Source organism: Eutrigla gurnardus (genome assembly GCF_963514095.1).
Source record: "Eutrigla gurnardus genome assembly, chromosome: 16".
NCBI lineage: Eukaryota > Metazoa > Chordata > Actinopteri > Perciformes > Triglidae > Eutrigla > Eutrigla gurnardus.
The window spans coordinates 15,620,919-15,641,473 of NC_139927.1; the positions used below are offsets into that span (position 1 = coordinate 15,620,919).

At 46.0% G+C, this 20,555-nt stretch overlaps 1 protein-coding gene across 8 annotated transcripts in view; it reads right to left on the minus strand.

Annotated features, from left to right (window-relative positions):
* enah (ENAH actin regulator) overlaps nucleotides 1-20,555 on the minus strand; it is a 101,839-nt gene that overhangs the window by 4,431 nt on the left and 76,853 nt on the right. For 3 of the 8 annotated variants that reach the window (XM_084030744.1, XM_084030743.1, XM_084030741.1), the window contains exons 5-12: nucleotides 14,740-15,122; nucleotides 9,400-10,191; nucleotides 6,711-7,048; nucleotides 6,128-6,261; nucleotides 5,582-5,630; nucleotides 4,660-4,711; nucleotides 4,367-4,433; nucleotides 3,335-3,382 (exon numbers count right to left, since the gene is read on the minus strand). In XM_084030744.1, the coding sequence (XP_083886870.1) occupies nucleotides 3,335-3,382; nucleotides 4,367-4,433; nucleotides 4,660-4,711; nucleotides 5,582-5,630; nucleotides 6,128-6,261; nucleotides 6,711-7,048; nucleotides 9,400-10,191; nucleotides 14,740-15,122 (1,863 nt within the window). The remainder of the gene's footprint in view (nucleotides 1-3,334; nucleotides 3,383-4,366; nucleotides 4,434-4,659; nucleotides 4,712-5,581; nucleotides 5,631-6,127; nucleotides 6,262-6,710; nucleotides 7,049-9,399; nucleotides 10,192-14,739; nucleotides 15,123-20,555) is intronic. The other 5 variants (XM_084030745.1, XM_084030747.1, XM_084030746.1 and 2 more) reach the window with 5 other exon arrangements.

Genomic DNA, 20,555 nt, shown 5'->3' on the forward strand with positions numbered 1-20,555 from the left:
AGCCTGTTGAAATGTACTAATTTGTTCACTTATTCCCTTATAGTTTTATATCAGGTGCACTAACACACACACACACACACACACACACACACACACACACACAAAAGGATGCTGCCAAAATCGCAGTTGGAACCAAATCCTGGTCACAGCATGCACACACACATTGGGGTCTCACGCAGACATGCATGTTAACACACAAGAGCAGACACATAGAGGCCTCAACAATACACGGAACCTAATAAGGAAATGCATCTCTCGTCTGTTGAGATGAAACTTGCAGCCTGATAGAAGTTCAGCCTTTCTTCTCACACGAGCTCAGCAAAGAGCAGCCAATCACTTTGAAGAGAGGAAGCGTGACAGGAAGTAGACCACAATGAAAAAGGAAATAAGCTCGGCAGTGAGTCATTTAGTGGCGATGGGATGGAAACACTGTAACTATGGCTTGTGGTCCTTTAGTTGGACTTTTCACACTGAAACTGATTCAGTTTACACTCGGTCCAAAACACTTACAATATTCAAACTGGAAATTCATTGTGTTTTCTTTAAAAATGTAACAGCAGTTTAGCAAATTGCCTGAATGAAGAATGTTAAAAAAAATGTTGCTAGTGTGCTTTATAGGAAAACCTATCCTGATTTTATCTTATTAGGGCCCGAGCGCCGACAACGTCGGGCTGCGAAGCCCTATTGAAATTCGATTGTTTATTATTATTATTATTATTATGCAAAGTAACTGCCTTTTTGGGGGCCTTAGCAATATAATTAGCCTACCAAAATTGACGTGCATATTGGGACTGGCGAAAAATTTGATATTTTAAAGGTTTCATAGTTGGCCACAAAAAGGTGGCTCTCTAGCGCCACCTAACGCGTCTTATGCCAGCCCCAGCACACCGTAACTCCAATTGACACAAAATTCGCCTCACATGTGCAGGCAAGTGTGCTCTACAAAAAAGCCTCTTGGAGTACTAAAGTCCAACTACCGAAATTTTCCGCCATTTTGAATTTTGTGAAAAACACGTTTTTGCTAATTCCTCCTAAACCGTAAATCCGATTCTCACCAAAATTGCTGTGTGTCATCACTACCCCGAGTTGAATAATCCCTACAAAGGACATAGTGAAACATTGTTGCGTTCAGAAGTTATAAGCCAATGAACATTAGAGGGGCGGGGCTCTAGAAATCAATACACATAACTCCACAATATTTAACCCAATCATCATGAAACTTGCAGGATATGTTGACATATGTCCCTGGAACATATCCTGAAAGTTTTATCAAAATTGACCACTCGGGGACGTTACAGTAAATCAGCCATTTTTCAATTGTAAGCTTTGTATTTTAACGAACTCCTCCTACACCGTTGATCCGATTCCTACCAAACTTTGTGAGCCTGTTCTAGAGGCCTCGACGATTATAAATGATCAAAAGGTCTTAAATAAGTCCTATGGGAGCGCAATTACAGCGCCCTGAACATGGACGAATTTCATGCTTCGCCACAATACTCTAAACTGTTATAACTTCAGTGTCCATTGTCCGATCTGGTTCAAACTTCTCACGTTTGATGAGAGTACCATCTTCAACGCGTCTGCACTAGAATTTTGACTGACAATCAGAGCGCCCCCTAATGGTGACATGAAATGTCATGTTTTTACACTTGTATACGATCCCAGTGTCGTGGAACTTTGCACCCCAGTCGAGCGTGACGACTTCAGTCGTCTGATACAATGATCAACACGACGATTAAGGCAAAAGAGAGGATTCAGGCAAGGGACGACTGGCAACGTGGCGGTGGCCGGGGACGACCCACGCCGTGGCGGTGGCCGGGAATGACCCGAGCCGTGGCGGTGGCCGGGGACGACAGGCGCCAGCCATGGCGGTGGCCGGGGACGACCCGCCCCGTGGCGGTGGCCAGGCCAAGCGGTCCGACACGTCAGGCGGCCGTAGCACTAACCGAGTTACGTGCCATGCGAGGGCCCGTTATCACTGCTCGCAGTTTTAATTTTAATTAATTTTGTTAATTTCTTCTTCTTGTTTGTTATTAAAATCTTTCCGCGTCAGTATTTTATCAATTCACCTTGGTAGTTTATTTATATATATTACTTTGTTTGTGTTAAGTGCAAAATGGATATTATTATTATTATAAATTATTTGTTTTATTATAACTATTATTGTTATTATAATAAATATAATACTACATTTATAATAATTATATTTATAATTTATAATAATAATGATGTCATTATAGGTTAGCCGTTGGCTGCAGTTAGCAGAGGCTAAACTATTAGCTTCAGACTTTTGACAAATCTGTCTTGCCTTGTTGTGTCTGCGTTTCTATTAAATGCTGAAACATCAACTGTTCATGCAGGATCCGCCGTTGAATCAGGCTTTCACCGACGGGACGTATCGGCATTTATAGAACAGCCAATAAGAACGCCCTCTCTCTGAAGTGACGCATGATTGGCCAAATCATCCGTCGCAGGCCGAGTCTTGTGAGGAGGAGGGTCCACAAGTCTGGTTTTCTCTCAGACCACTTGGACGACATCATTCTGGAATTACCCACCAGCCACGCCCACAAATAAACCTCCCTCTGCTTGAGTGTGAAATACTAAGACAACGTGTGCAGCCTTACGAGTTCATGTGCTCGGCACTCTGTGGGTCAAATATTAAGTTCATATTTTCATAAGCTGGAATCAAATACGCCCATCTCTCGCACACACACACATACACACACACACACACACTAGGACACACAGCGAGGCCTTATCTGTGAGCCCCTGCTGGATCTGCTCTGGCTCTGCTGTGATAATACTGTGCCAAGTCCACTCTGCACTGGGTGGACACACATTCACATCCGCGTGTTTGAGTGTATGATAGCGTGGGTGTACAGTATGTGACACGCACATTTGGATTTCCCTGCTTTAAAGAAAAAGGGCAGCATGCAGAGCGGCATGCAAACACAGTTGAAGATCTCATGAGAAATCATTGACTAGAAAACGCCTCTCACACACACACACACACACACACACACACACACATGGCAGACAGCGCGAGCCTTTGCAGGTTGGTACATTTGGAAAAAAACACAAAGACAACACAGGATCCATTCCAAAGGTTTCATCCAAGCATGTGAAAATAAAGGCTTTAGCACAGCAAGTCCAGATCTCACGACGGGACAACGCATCAGGTTTTGGTGCAAAACATACAAAACACCGGACTTGGTGTCCTAAAGGACTTCACCCCTCTCCAACAAAACCACGTCCATAACAGCACACCTCTATGAACAAAAGGAGATCGCTTTAAAGAAAAGGATTTGACTCTGCAGGGCCGTCTTCTCTCTACCTGTTGGAGGAATCTGCTGCCATGGCATTTCTCCAGGGAGACTCTCGTCTGTGTGAGCAGCAGAGACACCGACTTTACTAATTACAGCTTAGTATTCATACTGTATGAGTGCCCAGTCTAATGAGATGGCTCTGGGTCAGGGCTGTTCATAACGCCCACGCAGCTTCACTCAAAAGGCTACTATGCACTCAGTATCACACTTCTTCGGGATTTCATGTAGAAGAATGCCACCCTCAGCAAATTTGAAAGCTATATTTTATCTCGTCTTAAAGTTACTGTGAGGAACTTTTAACTGGTTTCATACGGACACCTCCACATGACCTACATGAACAAAAAAGTGAAAGCCCTTCATCGGGTCAGATTCCCTGTGAAAACCATTTACAGGACCAGAAACTCCTTCAGCTCAGACTCTAGCGGACCAGCCCACCGGGGTCGGACCCAAAGGGAAGGGTGGCACTGGAGAACCAGAACCAGACCTGAGCGTCTCAGCCCAAAATAGAGGTTTTCTAAAGGGAATCTGGTGCGGAAACACTACCGCTTTTGTCCACAGGGACCGCCAAAATCAACACAAAATATAAGTTCCTTGCAGTAGCTTTAACACCCAGTGCCACAGACAATATACATTCATATCAATATCCATTTAGATGTGTACAGTTTAGCATGTACATAATCATCCAATATAATCAGTAACCTCGACTACTGCTTCGCTACATTTGATACCACCTGATTCCTCTCATTCGCACACAGACGCCTCCGCTTTAAGTCGGGTGTCTGATGTACAACCAGCGTGCACATGAAGGCGACATAGGCTTTAGTGATGTTAGCCAGCGCTGAACGGCCCCAGCAGTGCATCATGCTAAAACTAGCTGATGATAATGCTTTAATGTGGTGGATATTTAGTAGCATCGCTGCTAGCCATTCACATAGGCAATACACATGATATTAGAAACAATGAGACCATTTTAGGATATAAAATGTTCTTTAAGTGACAACAATACACAGCAATATGGAAGACGTGGGGAGATACTGTACCTTCCGATAACTGGAGATTTGCTACCGTTCATGGTGTTTTGTCTTTCCCACGGCTTCCTGGGCATGTCTGGAGGAACAGCAAACACAAACAGATATGAAATTGACCATATGACATGAAGCTCAGCTACTCACTGATGTTAATCATCATAAACAAAACCAGTTGCTGAGGGGAAATGTAACTAGATTCATGCTAACTTGGATCCCCGTCGCCTGTGTGAGGAAGATGCATGTTAATCCCTGTTGCCGTGGTTTGATGTTTCCCCTCCGGAGTGTTGCTTCCCTCTGACACTCACCTGGTGTGCTACAGGCTGACACTTTAGGGGTCGTGTTGCCATCGCCCTCCTCCTGTTCCACAGACAGACAAAGGTCAAAGGTCAGACATGAGTCCCACTCGGAGGGAGAGTTTGGATAAGGGAGATCTTTAAGACAGTAACAGGAAGCACCTTTTGTCTGTTTTAACCATGATTGTGTTTTAATTTAAACATAAAGCACCTGAGATGAAGGCAAAAATGCCTGTATCAAATCTAGAAGTCATAAGTAATAAATCATTTCCCTAATAACGCCACATATTATGCAGTTGTGACAACATGTAACTAAGTGTTTAGTTTTTTAGAAAAAATGTTTTTTTCATCAGACATTCTAAATGAAAATAAGTAAAAATTCCTCAGACGTCTCAGAATTAAATTGTCAATGAAGCGCAACACTTCCTGCAGATGTTTCACATTAAAGCATTCCAGGGAAGTGAGAGATTATTGGCTCTTGAGCTGTAATCTGATAATAAGAGAGAGAGAGAGAGAGAGAGAGAGAGAGAGAGAGAGAGAGAGAGAGAGAGAGAGAGAGAGAGAGAGAGAGAGAGAGAGAAAGAGAGAGATAGACATCTTTTTAAAATATGATAAAACTCTAATATTTGAAATAAAGGCCTGCAGGTCAGAACATATTTCAGATTACAAGGTGGGTACGGTGATTACAGACTGGAACTGGAATGTGTTACCCGACGTCCACCCAAGCTAAGCAGACTCTCACACAGATACAGCACTGAGTGATTGTGGACTCCTTTCAGACAGGAATGCAGTGAATGTAGGACACGCTGAGGAAACCGTGTGTGTTACGACACAGAGGAACTATTGTGCCGTTCCAATAATGAGCAGCAAGTGATGATATTTTGAACCTAAATCAGAGAAAATGTAGATTTAAGAGAAGTCTGGTGATACTTACTGATCTCTGGTCGGGTTCAGGTGACGAGCCCTTATCTGCAATTCTTCTCCTGTAAGATATGAAGCCCAGATTCAGTGAGGAAAGCTTCAATGTGGAATAATACCATTAGCATCAGCATCGTTAGCACCTTCAGTTCGGATCCACAGTAAATTTATTTGACTGCAATAAAATATAGATAAAGATGCAAAATTCAGAGCAAATTAATGATTGAAGGCTATCAACATGGTGACAGCTGAGCCGGTGGCTAGAAGCTAACAGTGCTATTGGAGGAGATACATCAAATCCATGTGAAGTTGATGGAGAGCAGGAGATCCAGCCGCATGTTCTATGTTGGATACCTCTGTTTTTATTTGATCTTTTATTAATTTTATGGAAATTAGGTCCTTCCATCTTTTACAAGGCAGCAGGCTCTCGAAGCTCAAATCAAACTGTCCAGCTCAGCAAATCAAGATAACAATAAGAACCTTTCAAGTTCTGATAGTATATGCAAGAAGAATTCACATGTGCCGAGCTGGAGAAACCCTCGATAACGTGATGTGACTCTACCTCCGGGCCAACAGGGCGCTCATCTCTTCCATCAGCCCCCCTCCTCCAGGTGCAGGGCCGTTGCCTCTGGCTTCAGATTTGGCCCCTCCAGCCCCCAACATGGCTGCTGCCAGAGCGGCCCCTGCATCGTCACTCTGAAGAACAATACAAGAATTGAAACATGACTTTTTATTTTCTATGTTCATTATGAATCGGAAAACATTGAATAGCAAGTATTTTTTGTCCAAATTGGAGATTCTTCTGTTTGTTTCTTGCTGTACAGACATGCAGCGTTCACATTACGTGTGAAGGTCTGAGTCTGAGGCGAGATGCGACAGATGGTGTGTGATCATGAGTGAACGTGGCGTGAGTGCATCGATGTTCCAGTGACAGCGAGTCAGTGTGATTGTGTATGAAGATCAACAGTGTTTCTGTCACTGAAAACGAAGGACTCACATTGATATTAAATCTAATTCTGTGTTTGCACACGCAGCCAATCACCGTGGTAACGTTTAACTTGTGTGGTACGGACATGAAGAGCTATGTGAGTGTCGACGTGGCTTGTCAAGCCTGCCGCTCATCAAACAACCATTCAGGCGCTCACCCTTGACACTTTGCGTAGCTTGGCTCCAGCAAGGGCAGCGGCCAGGCCTGAGAAGGGACGGTCCTCCGTAGGAGAGAACAGACCAGCGGGAAGGGGAGGCGCCGGGGGAGGGAGCGGGGCTCCGGGAGGAGGAGGTGGACCTGGTGGAGGAGGGGGGGTCCCTCCTGGAGTCAGCGTAGGAGGGAGTGGAGGAGGTGGGGGCGGGGGCGGGTGGCCGGCTACCGGGGTTGATGGGGTGGCGGCCGGGGTGATGGGTGCTGAGGTCACAGTGGAGCCGGGTGGCAGGGGTGGAGGCGGGGGAGGGGTGGGTGTGGTCAACCCCGGGGTCTGCACCACGTCTGTTGGGAGGAGGGGGGGATGGGCGAAGACACAGGGATGGAAAATTGAATTCAAACTGTCACTTTTTAAAAAAACATTACAGAGTTATCCAGGTTGGACTGAAACTAAATCACTGCTTTTGTGGAAGTGTCCTCTCTTTCCATAAATCAGGACACGGTTACTCAGACCTTGTCAGCATTTATGTACTATGGTTGAAAGAAATGGATGTGGATGAGGATTAATCTATGACTGTGGAAACAAGCTCACTAATGTATACATCATATGCAGAATCAACATAGACTGATTTCTCTTTTGGACATTTATTAAGCATGTTTTGGTATTTCTGTGTCCATCCACAACCTGTCAAACACTCTTTTACCAAACCTGTAATCAGGGATGTGACGATACGGGACTTCATCGTGAATCAGGATTAAAAACACTCACGACAGATTGATAGTGGTGGTGATCATTTCCATTATCGGAAATATCATCACTTGAAAAAGCTGTCTAGCTCGCCATCATGCTGGAGAAATAGAGCCGGATTTAAATCTTATTTAAAATGTGATTGTTTTTCACAAAAAAAAATCGGAATATTTGTTTCTCAACAAAAAGTAAAGTAATTCCAGTATGTTTTACAGCCATTTAGAGATCTAAGCATATGTGAAGGATGATCAGGACAATATCATGAATCACAGCTTTTTTGGCCACGATTATCCTGACATGAAGTGTTCATGTCGTCCCGTGACTGTAATCTTCTGGTACACTACTATCTGCTACTGTAGTATGGCAGGACTTGAACGCCTCACTGACTGGTGACGCATCGTCACTGAATCTGGAGCGTAATAACGGTGGAAGTGATTTTCTAATGAACATGAAACACACACATAAGTGATGACAGCATGCCACGTCATATTTGATCAACATGCAGCATTACTGAGGCTTTACAGCTAAAACAGGGCAGCATGACAAAAGTGGTACGCTTATTGCACATAAAAAATAACAACAATAAACCCTGTTCATTCCAATAAATGGAGCAGAGACAAAACAATTAACATTGAATCAATGAAACAGACTTTTTAGTACTGTGACACACACACACACACAAACACACACACTCATGTAGGGAACTGTCGTTCCAACACTCACGATGACCAATTCATTTGTCAAATGATGACACCATATATAATCACATACACATGAACTGAGTTGTGTCCCTCGTAAACTACATTACATTTGACTGATTATAATATTGCTCCCGGCCATGATCAATAATCTATGTTGGAATGTGACCATGCTGAGCTGTGATCAATATCAGACCAGCAGTCCAGTCCCTTCCAGCCAATCAGTTTAATGATGTCGGAGGTCAAAGGTCATTAGAACATCCCCCGTGGCTAATAAGACATCAATGGGATAAAGGTCACTAGTGTGTTTGCATATAAATGCTGCTAGTCGGGACGTTTTAGTTCAAGACAAGGTTAAAGTTTGTATTTCTGAACCACGAACGACGAAGCTTGAATTGTCATCACAAAAAAGTCACAGAATAAACAGCAGCCGTGAAGCATTAGAGAAGCTGTATTTAAATTTGATCCTTCCTCAATTGTGCAAAAAAAAAGTGATGGCGCTCGTGTGAGGCAGTTTTTGCCTGCAGAGAAAGAGTTGAATATGGAAACGGCTTTACTGAATTAATTCTGACTAAGAGACGTCTGACGTCTTTCCGGATATTCCCGTAACGCTCGTCTTCATCAGCATGAAATATGGACAATACTGACATGAAAGAACAATTAAAAGTATGGTCGATGGGTTAAGAGTATTGGTGGATTACAGCCGTGTGTATTTTACAGCAAAGCTGGAGATGGAAACGCGGCTAGTTTAGACTACTTTTATTTAAAAACGTTGCTTTAAACACGGCTAATGATCGTCTGTGAGTTACAATAAGTTTGACTGAGTGGATCATAAGATCAACAAAGAGGTGAGGAAAATGCAGAACTATGGTTGAGATATGGATTGACGATGCAGGCCATGGTTCTAAAGACTTCAGTCAGTGATCTGTATCCACACAATGATAGATTACTGTCAAACACACGGACATGCCATGCTGAAACCCCACACACATGGACGTACATGCACATTATGAGTCTGACAAAGAAACAAGACAAGCCTGAGCAACAATGACTTCAACACCAGCAACAGATCCATAAATCTTACAAATCTGACCCTAACCTCCACTGATATCTGCATGTTGTAAGGCCATCTCGGTAGCACCGAGCATCACCGGAGTCCAACAGCCCGGCTGTTAGTGTGTGAGTCAGAAAGCCGTGAAAGACGAGGGGAGAGAGGCAGTGAGAAAGAGAGACTGGACTGGAGGCCTTACCCTGGGGCTGGGGTTGACAGGAGGAGCCCCACTGAGGCAGGTGGGTCTCTGAGCCTGTTGCTGTATCCGGCTCCCCCGGCCCCGACAGGCCCAGGCCCGCGGGGCGGGAGAGGTGCTCAGCAGAGGTGGCGGCGGCTGCAGCAGCAGGGGGCGCTGTGGAGGGAGAGGGAACACCAGGAGCCTGGGATGAGGAGGGGGGAGACGAGACGAAGGAAGAAAACGGAGGGGGAGCTATGGGGGAGGGGAGAGGGGGCGGGGTGGGTGGGGGAGGCGGGGTGGGGCAGGCGATGCCGAAGGGGGTGTGGCTGTGCGGTATGGTCACGGGAGAAGGCGCGGGGAACATGGGCGGGCCGTTGGGGGCCGGCGAGGGTGACTTCTGGGTGAGCGGGGAAGGCGCCGCGATGGGGATGAGCGGCCGCGGCCCCGCAGCCTTCCCTGGGGGGCTGCTGATCATGACGGGGGGCGAGGGCGGCAGGGGAGTGAAGTTGCACGCCGACCACACCACGGACTTGGGTGGAGGAGGCGGGACGGGCGCAGGGGCTGGAGGAGTGGGCGGGGCTTGGGGGAAGGCTTGCTGCCGCCTCGGCACCGTGGCGTAGTGAGGCAGGACCGGGTGGAAGGCAGAGCCGAGTGAGGTGGCGAATCGGGAGGCCGAGTGCCTTAGGGGCGGGGTCGGCGGCGTGGCGGAGGAGGGCGACGGCGTGCCGGGCGCTGGGTAGGCGGGCGCGGACGGGGACAGGGGCGTGGACGACGTCCTGCCGTACTCCTGAGTGTACAGGGTGCTTTCGAAGGCTGAACGCGTGGACAAACCAAGGTCAAGGACGAGACAGGACAGAAGGGAAGGAGAGAAGGCAGGAAGGAAGCAGCCGTCATGCACACGGGAGGGAAGGACAGCAGGTAGAGGAAGAGAGAGAAGGGAGGAAAAAAGAGAAGGGGGCAGATGAAGCAGGAAAAACCAGCACAGAGCTTTACCAACGTTTTACTCCAGCGTGTGTGTTGTTTGGTGTGCGGAAGTGACGCTGCCGTGTTAGTGGACAGGTGTTAGCGGTGTGGGCGGAGCCAGAGACATAGAGCCGCCATGTCTTGTTCACCAAGCAGGCCAGACAGCCGGAGTAGCACATAGAATAGTAACCCAGGAGATACAACTCATCAGCAGTGTCATCAAGCCTGTCCAATCAGCAGCCTCATCGAGAATTCAAACAAACTCACAAGTTCAAACACTCAAAGGAAGCCGATAGCAAAGGTCACAGCTGAGTCACTCAGCATGGAAACACACATAGAACAGGAGAATGCATATCGGATTGGTCTCCGTTCTCAGACTGAAATCGATTGTATGGGTTGCCATGACGTTTGGTGAGAGGATGAATCCCTCACGAGGTCAAACATTGTATTGGTCCACGCTGTCTGGTCTACAGATGATTTCCTGTTGCCGCTCCCGTCTCCACATGAGGTAATGTCTCGTTTGCATAATTAAACAGAACATTTCATAAAACCTGTAATACAAGACAATAATTGCCTTAATGTTAGTAATCGACTGGGGAGGTTTTATGACTATCAGTTCAATCGAGCTGCAGCCGAACTCTTCCTGCAGATTTCCAGTACAGGGCGGTGCTGCTGGGACTGTGTCTTCCTCAGTGATGAAAAATCCAAACTGTCTTTATTGTGTGGCGTTCCTGTCCTGACAATCACGCTCCAGCTGTCCCTCTGCTGCCTCAGCTTGCATTGCTGTTTAATAGCAGTCTTTATTCTTTTTGAATGGACTTCGTGAGAAGTGGGAGGGAAGGACTTGCTGACTCATAACATTTCAATGTGTCTTAAACGCCTCTTTTGGTTCATTATGTGTCCATCCCAGCTGAGCCGAGCCCTCATACTAATTACCGCCATTGTGTGTTGTGCTCCGTGGAGCCTGACGGTGTTATGGAGCTGCCATATGTTTGTGTGCTACGTTGTTAATCCTCTGTTCATCTGCTCCACTTCCACTAGCGATGGCTTTCCACACTTTTCTGCAGTCCTTGTTCTCTTAACGGGATTTAAATGAGGGATGACGCTACGTACCGATTGCTGCTTTAGAAACTAAGTCAGAACGCTGACCATTTGCCTTTTTGCTTTATTAGACTAAAGGTGTGTTCACCACCAAACCAGCGGGTTTGACAGCAGAATAATCTGTGTTTATTCATCGTCACTCGTGCTAGAAGGCCGGGGGGGGAGGCGGGGCTTAACTCTGTTAACAATGTTTCATCCATCATGGCTGAAATAACCACTTTTGCTGCTTTGTACATGTTGTTGAAGTTCCAGATACACTGGGAAACCAAACGCACGCACACACACACACACACACACACACACACACACACACACACACACACACACACACACACACACACACACACACACACACAAACACACACACACACACACACACACACACACACACACACACACACAGCAGGAACATGGGTGGAATTCGCAGCAGTCACAAGACAGATAACCTGATGGATTCGTCAGACTCGCTGCCTCCTTTCCAACCTCTGTTTCTCCCACATGAGCGTTCTGACAGCTGACGCTACATTTACCCATCATCCTCTCTAACTCGGGTCAAAGCTCATCCTAACTTCCACTCTGCCTCACTCTTACGTCTCCCCTCAACTGTTCTTTACATCTTCCTCTGGCTTTTGTTTCTAGACGTCCACCGATCCACGCCACTACACACTGGACCATCTCCCTCCTCGGCTCTCTCACCGTCTTCTTCATCCTCTCATCCCTGACCTTTTCCATACATCTTCATCGCTCCACCAGCCCCCTCTTCTTTCACTCTCTCTCTCTGTAGCTCTGGGCGGGTCATGTGACCAAGAGGCCCCAGCTTTGCTCTGCCATTCCACAACAACCAACGCACAATCAGAACGCACTGATTACACGGAGCGCTGGACACACACACACACACACACACACACACACACACACACACACACACACACACACACACACACACACACACACACACACACACACACACACACACACACACACACACACACACACACACACACACTAGAGGACAACCATACTGCAGCCAAGCTCCGCACCAAACCAACTTTAGGGACAATTTCAACATAAACCCAGCAAAAGCAGGCAGTAGATTAATCTTTAAAACATGAATTTAGTCTACAGTTGTAGGGATGAGAAGATAGCTCACTATCAAGGGAGAGAAGTGAAAAATAGAGAGAAAAATAGATTGAAAAATTCAGGATACAAAAATACATTTTTATTTATGCAGGACGTATGCAGAAAGTGATGCCAGTACGTTGAAGTGCCATTTGAAGGTTTAAACACATTTTGATGATTATCTGAAATTCTCTGTATCTGACAAAAAGAAAGGACTAGCATACTCAGATGCCAGAGATGCTCGGCACTATTTATCTCGCCATGTGAAAAATGTGTCCACCTTTCTCCCTCCGTTAGCCATTCGCTAACAATGCTAATTAGCCATTTTTAGACAAGTGGAGCACCAAATAGCTTCAACAAGCTCAAGAATTTTGCAATCCTTCCTGCAATTTTTTAAACCGAGTGAGGAAACAGTGACGGCTTTCACAGACAAACACAGCAAAGACACACACACAGACACACACAGACACACACAGACACACACACACACACACACTGAGTTATCCTGCAAGAGAGTTAGAAAGCGTTAAATGTTAAATCACAGCACACATCAAACCCAACAGATGTGTGTGTGTGTGTGTGTGTGTGTGTGCGTGCTTGAGCTCCGTTGTGTCTGTTCTTTGTGTTATTATATATGACATGTGCAAAAACTCCTCCCTCTTATCCTGGGGCATTTTCATGCCCCCCCACCCCCGGGGGTCTCACCAGCTTTCTCCCTGATGATGTATTTTTAGCCTCTGAGTAACACCACTGAACTGTGTGTGCCTGTCTATGCATGCGTACGCTAACCGGCTGAGCGTGGCGCTGAAGCGTGGCGCTGAAGCGTGGCGCTGAAGCGTGCCGCACAACGCTGCTTAACCTCCTGAACGATTCCATTAAAGTTGCCCATTTACCTTCCCATCACAACCCCGGATCCATGACCACGCCACTATCTCCGGTGTGTGTCGTCCACCTGTGGCTCCTCCCCGTCTCTCTGCTGGATTTGGCTTTTTTATCAAGTCCACATGGAGCAGGATGATAATCGGAGTTGATATATAAACTGGAGATTTTTAGGATGCAGTGAAGTATTGTGGTGTATGCAGCCAGCATGTCTGCACACCACACCTTTACAGTTTGTTTAATGTGTGTGTGTGTGTGTGTGTGTGTGTGTGTGTGTGTGTGTGTGACTGGTGTAAGGCGAAGTTTGTTCCTCTCCCCCATGCCCCAGTACCACAGCAATCTGTTCATAGCGCCTGTCTAGCCTATGGGCAGATGAGCAAAGTGTCGGCCATAGTATAGCTTGGCGCTAACAGGAAGCTAACAATAGAGAGCATCCACCTCCCATGATTCCTTTTTGGACTGCTGGAGAAGAGCTCAGCAACTTCAGAGTTTCTCTCGCCTGCGTGAGATGAAACCATTACAGCTTCAATATAAAGTGCTAAACGAGGTCATAGACCAGTTTACTGGACAAGGATTCAACTAAAACTAAGGACTATTAAGAACTGGCAACACAACATGTATGTTCATCTTGCTGTGTCCCAGCCATAGAGATTGAGACCATAAACTCATGGTAATAATGTTAACTGAGATAATAAATCAAGAGAGAAGTAGGCTCATTTTCTCATAGACTTCTATACAATCAGAGAGGCGTCGCCCCCTGATGGCCAGCAGAGAGAATGACAATTTAAGGAATTGCTGGGTTGGCTTCACTTTTCAGACCCTGAGGTTGCCTCCTGGTCCCAACTCTAAAAACAGGTCTCGAGTATGTAGCGTGTGCTCATGACGCAACCTATTCTCCCACAATGCAATGTGTCAAAGGGAATGGAAGCTCAAAGCTACAGAATGTAAAGCAGAACACAGCAGAATATGAATGAATTATGTCATCCTTGAAGAAAAACACGTGTCTGTATGAGAAATGAAAGTGGTGATCGACATGCATTGGAGCATGTGTTCTTTCATTTGAATGCTAACCGCTAACACTGCTAATTAATGTCACTAATGTATAAATTAAACACACAAGAACCCTCTGAGGACAACGTGCACTGGTCTGTTGTTCAGAGTAGCGAGAGAAGAGCGTTTTAGAAATCAGAGGCGTTCTGTGCATCTTCAGTCCAACGGTCTCTAACCTTCAAAAACTCAAAGTGTGTATGCAAGTGTGTGTGTGTGTGTGAGAGAAGGAAACCAGAGTGCATCACTCACCGGCGTTGGAGATGCGTCTCCCTCTCTCCCAGTCCTGCTGCTCTCTGTCCAACTGCTCCTGCTGCTCCCTCTCTGCCTTCTCCCTCTCCATCAGCTCACGCTCACTGCGCTCCTGCTGCTCCATCCGCTCCCTCTCCGCCTGCGCTTCCCGCTCCTGGTGCTCACGCTCCTGGCGTTCGTGCTCCTGGCGTTCGTGCTCCTGGCGTTCCTGCTCCTGGCGTTCTCGGTCCTGGCGTTCGCGCTCCTGACGCTCGCGCTCCAGCATCTCTTGCTCTAGGCGCTCGCGCTCTTGACACTCACGCTCTTGACGCTCCTTCTCCTGATGCTCTCGCTCCTGATGCTCCCGTTCCAGCTCCTTCTGCCTCTGCAGCTCCTGAAGCTGCCTGGAGCAGGAGTGGAGAGGAAAACAAGATGGGACAGGAGAGGAGTGGAGAAAAAAGACATTAACGCGTGAGTCATTTATGTCCGACGTCATCACATTCAAAAAAAGACTCGGTGAATGGTAAAAGAGGGAGTGATGTGGGGGAAATGTTTCGGTAAAGACAGGCAGAATGAGTGAAAAGGAGTAAATTAGTGAGGCCTGTCTTGACGCCCAACAATCACCACCCCACCCCGACCCACAGGCAATCACTGCTGTCATTATATAAGTCAAAGCTATTTTGGGCACATTAAAAACACGCAGCGGGGGCTGAATGTGGAGAGAAGCCTCCGTTGGCTGCACACTGCACAGAATCAAAGCTTCTGAGACTGTCGGTGTCATTTCTTTATGTTGTATGTTTTTTATTTGATGCAATCATTCCATGCATTGTTATTGATCCTGAAGTACGGTGTGTTCAGGGAGCTTTTCAATGCAAACTATGCCTGCAGCTCCGGGTTCAACCACTAGGTGTCAGCAGAAGGCAGCAGTAGAAGGACCGGTGTGCTTGTGGAGGGGAACATCTGAATGGAGCATGTGTGTGCGTGTGTGTGTGTGTTTGGGTTTGCATCATGTAAAAAGTGTGACAGACAAAGGCGGCCATTTCCCATATCTGTGATTTGATGAAAGAAGTGAAACGATCCCGGTGGGGAAACTGGGCTGTTTGTTAGAGAACATCAAATCAGAACGAGATGCAAATATCAATAACGGAGGTTTTATCATTCCATGGAGAGAGATGTAGGAAAGACAGAATATCTGCATTTTCAAAGACACCAAAAACAGCATACCTGTTGTGTGTATAGTAGAGACGGTATGATGTAAGATTAATATTGTGATAAAAACGCTCAAAATAAGTGCATTGTGGTGACTTTCTGTTATCGGGATGATTGTATCGTCACGAGTAGGCACGGGACGATATGAAAATGTTCATGTCTCGTTTATCCTGGCCAAAATAATTCACAATTTTATCCCAATAATCATCAAAATGTGCTTAAAACTCAGGCACCAAAATATACTGGAATGACTGTACATTTTGTTCAGAAACAAATTCCTCACACTATGACTCAATAAAAACATTTCTTGCACTTAACAAATATGTAAAGTGATTCCAGTATGTTTAAGTGTCATTTTCAGAGTTGTTGAGCATCTTTAGATGATTATCGTGATAATATCATGAATCATACTTGCTTTGGCCAAGATAACATGACATGACACTTTCATGTCGTCCCATCGCCTCCAGGTAAATGTCTTGTAGATGTAGAAATGGAAAGCTACACAATCTGTCCTTCATCACATCAACTGGCAGGTAGTGTGAATGTGGAGTACAGAGAGGGTGTGGGTGTTGTATGAACAGGTGGAATAAGAGTGCCAGGTTCACACACACACACACACACGAACAAACACACACGGTTCCCAGCAAATCATTCATTTAATTGGAAAGACTCTGTCTTGTCACACTCGATGATTTACTTTGTCACTGGCTGGAAATGAGCGAGTGTTATGTTCATAAATTACACAAGCAGGGAGAGAGACGGTGGGAACTGGAGCTAAATGCCAACATGCACGTCCTCTCTCTGAACCACATGCAGACACACACAAACACACACACACACAAACATGCACACACCTGTTCTACTGACAGCTGACTCACAGATAAAAGTCAATCATCAGCATAAACGTTGCTTGATGTAAACACTCCCTTATAAACACACACACACACACATCTCAGGGCGTGTTTGGACCAGCAGGTTCTCTCACACACACACACACATACACATACACATACACACACACACACACACACACACACACACACACACACACACACACACACACACACACACACACACACACACACACACACACACACACACACACACACACACACAGTAGTGATGTCATGGTAGCCACGGTGTTCCCAAGGTAGGCTTCCGTGAGAAACCTTCCTTGTCTCTGAGTCAACCAACAAACATGTTCACTGTCATTGTGTCAAATACAGACGAGCGACATCGTAGACTGTCTATAAGAAGTGGTCGTAGTCATGGTGACGTCCCCCGTCGGTTTGTGGACTACGGATTTGAAGCCTCCACTTCAACATTTTGTCCGTCGCCATCTTGGATTTTTTGCAACCAGTGAAGGAAGTGACCATATTCAGGCTGTGGAGGAGCGACGGCTGAGTGTGCAGTTTCCTCACATCACCTGTGTCTTAGCCAAAAAGTTGCACACACCATGAAGACTACAGCCAAAGTCAACTTTCACACCAGCCTGAGCTTCATCATTATGTGAAACATGTTTAATGTTTTGTACCAACATAACGAGGTGGTCAATGAAGGAAATCTGAACAAGGTAGACAACTAATCTGCAAACAGTCAGTCATCAAATATGTTCCGCCGACACTTTTCACAATCAGGAAGCCTCGTCTGCACGGACCTCTACACACCTTCGCCCAGTGAAAACAATCTAACTAGTGCATTTACCTAATGCAGCGTTCAGCCTCAGTGTGACAGATAAAGAGCTAATCCCCTCAAACCTGCAGAGGTTCCCTGTGTGACATTCAGCTCAGGGGCTCAACATGATCCTGACCAATAAGATAAGATTTTGTGTTTTCTCCCTCAGACATCCTTTCACAAGAATTGGTGTACCACAGGGCACACCATGGCACCATCCTGACCCAATACATACATGGATGGCTGCTCCCTCATACACGCACAGGCACCAACTGTCCCAGTTCTCACGGTGTGTCAGCAGCAGGCCATTGATGTAATTACAGAAACACGGGGGTAAGCTGGCTTTAGGGCCGATGGAAGTGTGGCCGGGTCGCGTCTCAGAGGAGTCTACTGTCTCCTCTCTCTAATAAACACGTCCCTGTGAGATTCTCTGCACTGTAGAAGCACCAGAACATCGTCACCATTAAATACGGCTCATGATGTAATGGCGTGACCGTGGTCTAACCAGGCCTATCAGATGTCTTCCACATGGTTTTTCTTATTGGTGCTCTTCTCTATGCAAAGACGGCTAAACCGCCGGCAGCCAGCAGCCGAATGCTGGCAGGCTGTAGCTGGTACAGCTGGTGCGATTTGTCCACCAGCTACGTTGGCAGGTGAAGACCAGCGTTTCTGCTCAAACCCCACGTGTGATTTGTTGAGCAGTGAGAGCAGTTATTCCGACATAGTGTGAATGAAAATGGGGTTTACCGACATGCCAAGTGGGTTAAATATGGAGCCAAGAAACCGAAGCAGAGGGACGGGTCTGGCTGCTCCGCCGACGCCTCCTCTGGGAGGAGGAAGTGATGTTTGAAAGTCTGTACGCCGACGAGACAATCATCAAGACAATAACAATAAAGTAAACAGTACAGTATGCTTTCAATCATAGACTGTAGAAGAAGTGGACGTAGTCATGGTGACATCACACACCAGTTTGTGGACTACGGTTTTAAAGCGTCAAGTTCGGCATTTTGGCCGTCGCCATATTGGAATTTTTGACAAATGTGGAAGTGACCATATTTGGACTGTGGGGGAGCGACGGGTGGATCTGATGAGCACAAGCGGCAGAACGGCAGAGCGGCATAGCTAGCCAACATTGGCAAACTCATGAGGCTACTAAGCTCACAACTTATTTGCTGCTTAACTTCTGGTTAATTAAAATGAATTGAATTAACGAGATTGTAGTTTTTCCTCTGTGTTATTGGTGGGAGGGACCACAGATGTAAATGAGCTTTTAGCTGACTCTGGTACAGCTAAGGAGCTGTGCACTGTTAAATTCATGAAAAAAAATTGGTGGAGCGGTTTTCACGCCGGAAAAAATAATTTTTTGCTACTTGAAGGATTTATTGTGGCAAAATGTTCGGTATTTCTGGGATTTCTTTTCCTTTGGGTTTTAAATTTGAGTTATTGTGATCGGCATGAATAGACCTGCTTTAAAACAATACACTGTGTCATATTAACATGGCATATAAATTATGTTTATTGATATGGAAGCACGATAAACATGTGATTTTCCACCATGGGTTCAAGCAATGGAGATGGGTGGCAGGCAGGCAACAATACACAGACACATAATAAGTCTTGGACTGCGGGTCACAGGGGGGGGGGGGGGGGGGGGGTGATGCAATCTACAAGCAACCTACGCTTCTCATTTCCTTCCAGCTGCCAGGACTCAAACAGTGCTTCAACGTCATCAGTAAATGGCCGCAGTGCGGTAAAGTTCAGTTCACGTGTGGAAAGTTGAAGCAAAGTGTCCCGATAATAACTGTAATTCACAGATAATATCCAACCATTTCCCCGTCTCGAGCGCCGCCAACAACATTAACAATCAGCACCGAAGTGGGGAGTTGTTCTGAGAATTCAAGTTGTTGAAAAAAATCATCAACAATCTTAAAGAAAAAATAGAACATATTATTATTGAACTAGTTGTTCAGAGAAACTTTCTGGCTGTTCCGGGTCTCTGCTACAGGAAAGTAAGGCTCCTGGGAAAAGGAACAATTGATTAGACTTTATTGATCTGAATCTACACTTTCTGCTATTACATGAAATGAAAAATGGCAGGGGGGGCTATTAAATGATGAGGTAATGGGTCTCCTGTTTTAGGAGATTATAAGAGATTTGTTCAGCATTGGTGGAGGTCTGCATTCTCGAAGTCAGTGGGCTCCAAGGACCACTAGGGACTCTAAAGGGGGCCACAGAAGGATTAGGGAAAAGGGAATTGTAATGGTTTAATGTTCATGAGCTAAAGTCAGGAAAACACAGAACCTCGAGTTACTATGGAGCTCATGACTGAGTGAAAAAGACAAAACCGGAAAGTGATCAGAATCTGGTTAAATACCAGGCGGCAACCGGTTCTGAAATGTGAAGCTGACGTTACTTCTTATACACAAGCGGGACAAAAAAAACCCAGAACTAACAGTCAGTGTAATTCGTCTTGTGCGTTGCCTCATTTCTCTCATTACACCCCGTTGCAGTACGGGTGCATCTGAGGCAACCTCAGCTGTCCCGACGTCTAGTTGCACTCCCGTTTCCTTTGTTGTCGTTAAATGCCCGGCTGTGGTTGATGAATGTCTTGCAATGTAGTCTGCAGGCTTTTTGAACTCTTGGATCGAATTTGTGTTCAAAGGACAACAGAGTGTGGATTTGTTGCTTTAAGTGCATGCACTATGTAATTTATGACTGTAACACACACACACACACACACACACACACACACACACACACACACACACACACACACACACACACACACACACACACACACACACACACACACACACACACACACACACACACACACTCCCCCTAACTTCCTAAACAATGTTACATTTTGTGGATGAAGGTGGAAAACAGGGCCAAACTAAAGCTAACTGAATTGTCAATCACAGGTGTTAACTACTAACATCACTATCTGCGGC